Source organism: Triplophysa dalaica, chromosome 1 (genome assembly GCF_015846415.1).
Source record: "Triplophysa dalaica isolate WHDGS20190420 chromosome 1, ASM1584641v1, whole genome shotgun sequence".
In the NCBI taxonomy this organism is placed as follows: domain Eukaryota; kingdom Metazoa; phylum Chordata; class Actinopteri; order Cypriniformes; family Nemacheilidae; genus Triplophysa; species Triplophysa dalaica.
The window spans coordinates 28056755-28058928 of NC_079542.1; the positions used below are offsets into that span (position 1 = coordinate 28056755).

Genomic DNA, 2174 nt, shown 5'->3' on the forward strand with positions numbered 1-2174 from the left:
GTCATAATCACTTTTAGCTTCCTTTGTTTCTTGCTTTGGAAACCGGGTGGATATTTGCTTATCTGGGCTAAATGTAGCCAATTCAAAATCAACGTTTTTTGTGAATTCATTGCCTTGCTCATAAGACTCATATTCTTCAATAAAGTCGATAGGGTTCTTTGCTGTTCCTTGTGTCTCAGGCACTGTTTGGGTTGAGCTGAACCTGTCGCAATTCCAAGCTCCGCCGGCAAATGTGGAGGAGGGACTGACCATGGGAACTGTGGTGCTCTCATCCTCATAATATTCTGGTGTGAGTGTTGAAATGGTGGGTAAAAAAAATACATTGGTGTCTTCTGTATTTGTGTCACTGCTACCAGCATTATTGAACTCAGGGGGGGGTTCAATAGGTGTGGTCATTTCAGCTTCCTTCTCAGTTGTCCATGTGAGCAAAAGAAGATCTGTTGGAATCTTTATATTAGTTGTCTCTGTCTGCCAGTACAGATATTCTCTCCAATCAGGCTCATTTGCAGGGTTCCATGGGTGTATAGAATCTAAATCAACACAATGATGTTCATCAGGTGCTAACATTGAGCCATCTGGACAAGCACAGCGGTAGCTGTCCATTACTGGCAGGCACTTAAATTCACATGGAGACTCTTTGCAAGGGTCAGACAAAAAGCAGCTTACCCCATCCTCAGCCAGAATGAAGCCATCATTGCAGTCACAGTAGTAATGTGCCTTATTCTCAATGCAGAGGTGATGGCAACCACCGTTGTCCTCATCACACCAGCTTGTCTTGGGTGCAACAGAGCACACAGGAGGATCCCTGTTCCAATCAATAGTTCCATCTTTCTTTTGCATGCACACCACTGACTGGTCTTCTTTATCGGGACATGGTACAGTTGCAACTGATCCAAATGGGACATGTGTTAAGACAGTACTCAGCAAATTAAAAGGGGTATTATAAAGTGTATTACCACCTCCTTCACTGGCAATAATTGTGCACATGCCTCGAAAGGTGTATTTGCACAGATAGCCATCCACTGAAATTGAGCAAGTTCTATCCTTCCATTTTAGATTATTCCCTTGATCGTGGGGAGCAGTGCTGTAACTGATCACCACACAGCGAGGTGATGAGCAGCTATTTGCAGAGTCGTCATGCAGCCAGTTTGTGTACTGAGTGTCCTGATCTCCGGTAACCCACGAGAAGCCACGGAGTGGCCGGGTGGGGGCACATTGTCGAGGCTGCCTCTGAAGGCCAATCCAAATTTGCACCTTGCCTTTATGGTTTGGTCTCAGTTCCACATTGGAGAAAAGCCTTTCCACCATTTCTTCTTCTTTTGTCTGCCTGATTGTAGCCAGGTCACCTCCCAGTTCTTTGCAGCTCCGCCAGGCATCCAAGAAGATCTTGCGCTGGAAGTAGAGCACATAGCACCCATCCTCACTGCAGAGTGTGTCCCGCTGTCTCAAGTTCTGAGTCCAGACCCCAGAGAGGCACAGTAGTGAGGACAATAGAACAGCACATTGAACCTGACAGCCCATAATTTTTCCAGCTGAGCAAACTCACTTTTTTGTTTGTTTTTCCTTTTTTATGTCGTTTCACGATAATAATTAAAAGGACTTAATGCTCTAGACACCCATGTGTATTCAGCCTTTTCTCGTACTGCTTTGCTTTCTCTGTCATCTCCAGCGGAGATCTGTGCCTAAGCTTAGTACTTGCAATCTTTCTCATGATTTTCGAGAGAGAAAGATAGAGAGAGTAGGGAGGGAGGGAGAACTGGAAAGTGGGTTGGAGTGAAAGAAGAAAAGGGGGTCTGAAAAAATAGTTTTTGTATGTTTTGCTGAAGGGAAGACCAGTGTGTGTGTGTTTTGAGAGGGGGTAATGGGGGGTGGCGGTTCACAAGTCTGTCTTCACCAGAGTACCGTATGTTTCTCATAAGAGTGTGTATGGAAATGGTTTGGGACTCTGCGCCTTCCCCCCCCCCCCTACTTGCAACCTTTTGCAACTCTCCACTCTCACCCAGCTCCACATGCAGCTCAAGTTATAACAAACTATAATGCTTTCAGTGTTTCCCATTTAAAAAAGCAAACAGAGAGATCAACTAAACAAAAGCTGTCTGAGGAAATAATCTTACTCTCATCTGCCAACACTTTCTTATTTATCTATATCTTTAAATAAGATCAATCTTTCTGTA

The 2174-nt window shown here is 44.6% G+C and overlaps 1 protein-coding gene across 1 annotated transcript; it reads right to left on the reverse strand.

The window, feature by feature from the left end:
* Window positions 1-298: 298 nt before the first annotated feature.
* On the reverse strand, window positions 299-1696 carry cd248a (CD248 molecule, endosialin a). Its single transcript, XM_056749822.1, has 2 exons — window positions 667-1696; window positions 299-530 (listed from the first exon to the last, which is right to left on the reverse strand). The coding sequence occupies exons 1-2, from the start codon at window positions 1519-1521 to the stop codon at window positions 450-452; spliced, it is 936 nt and encodes a 311-aa protein (XP_056605800.1). The 5' UTR covers window positions 1522-1696; the 3' UTR covers window positions 299-449.
* Window positions 1697-2174: the final 478 nt, after the last annotated feature.

What these genes read in the sequence shown, in the direction of transcription:
- cd248a (XM_056749822.1), bottom strand. Translation starts at nt 1,521, where the DNA reads ATGGGCTGTCAGGTTCAATGTGCTGTTCTATTGTCCTCACTACTGTGC. An exon ending in TCATTCTGGCTGAGGATGGG is followed by an intron (nt 531 to 666) that starts GTAAGCTGCTTT and finishes GTGTTGATTTAG; the next exon opens with ATTCTATACACCCATGGAAC.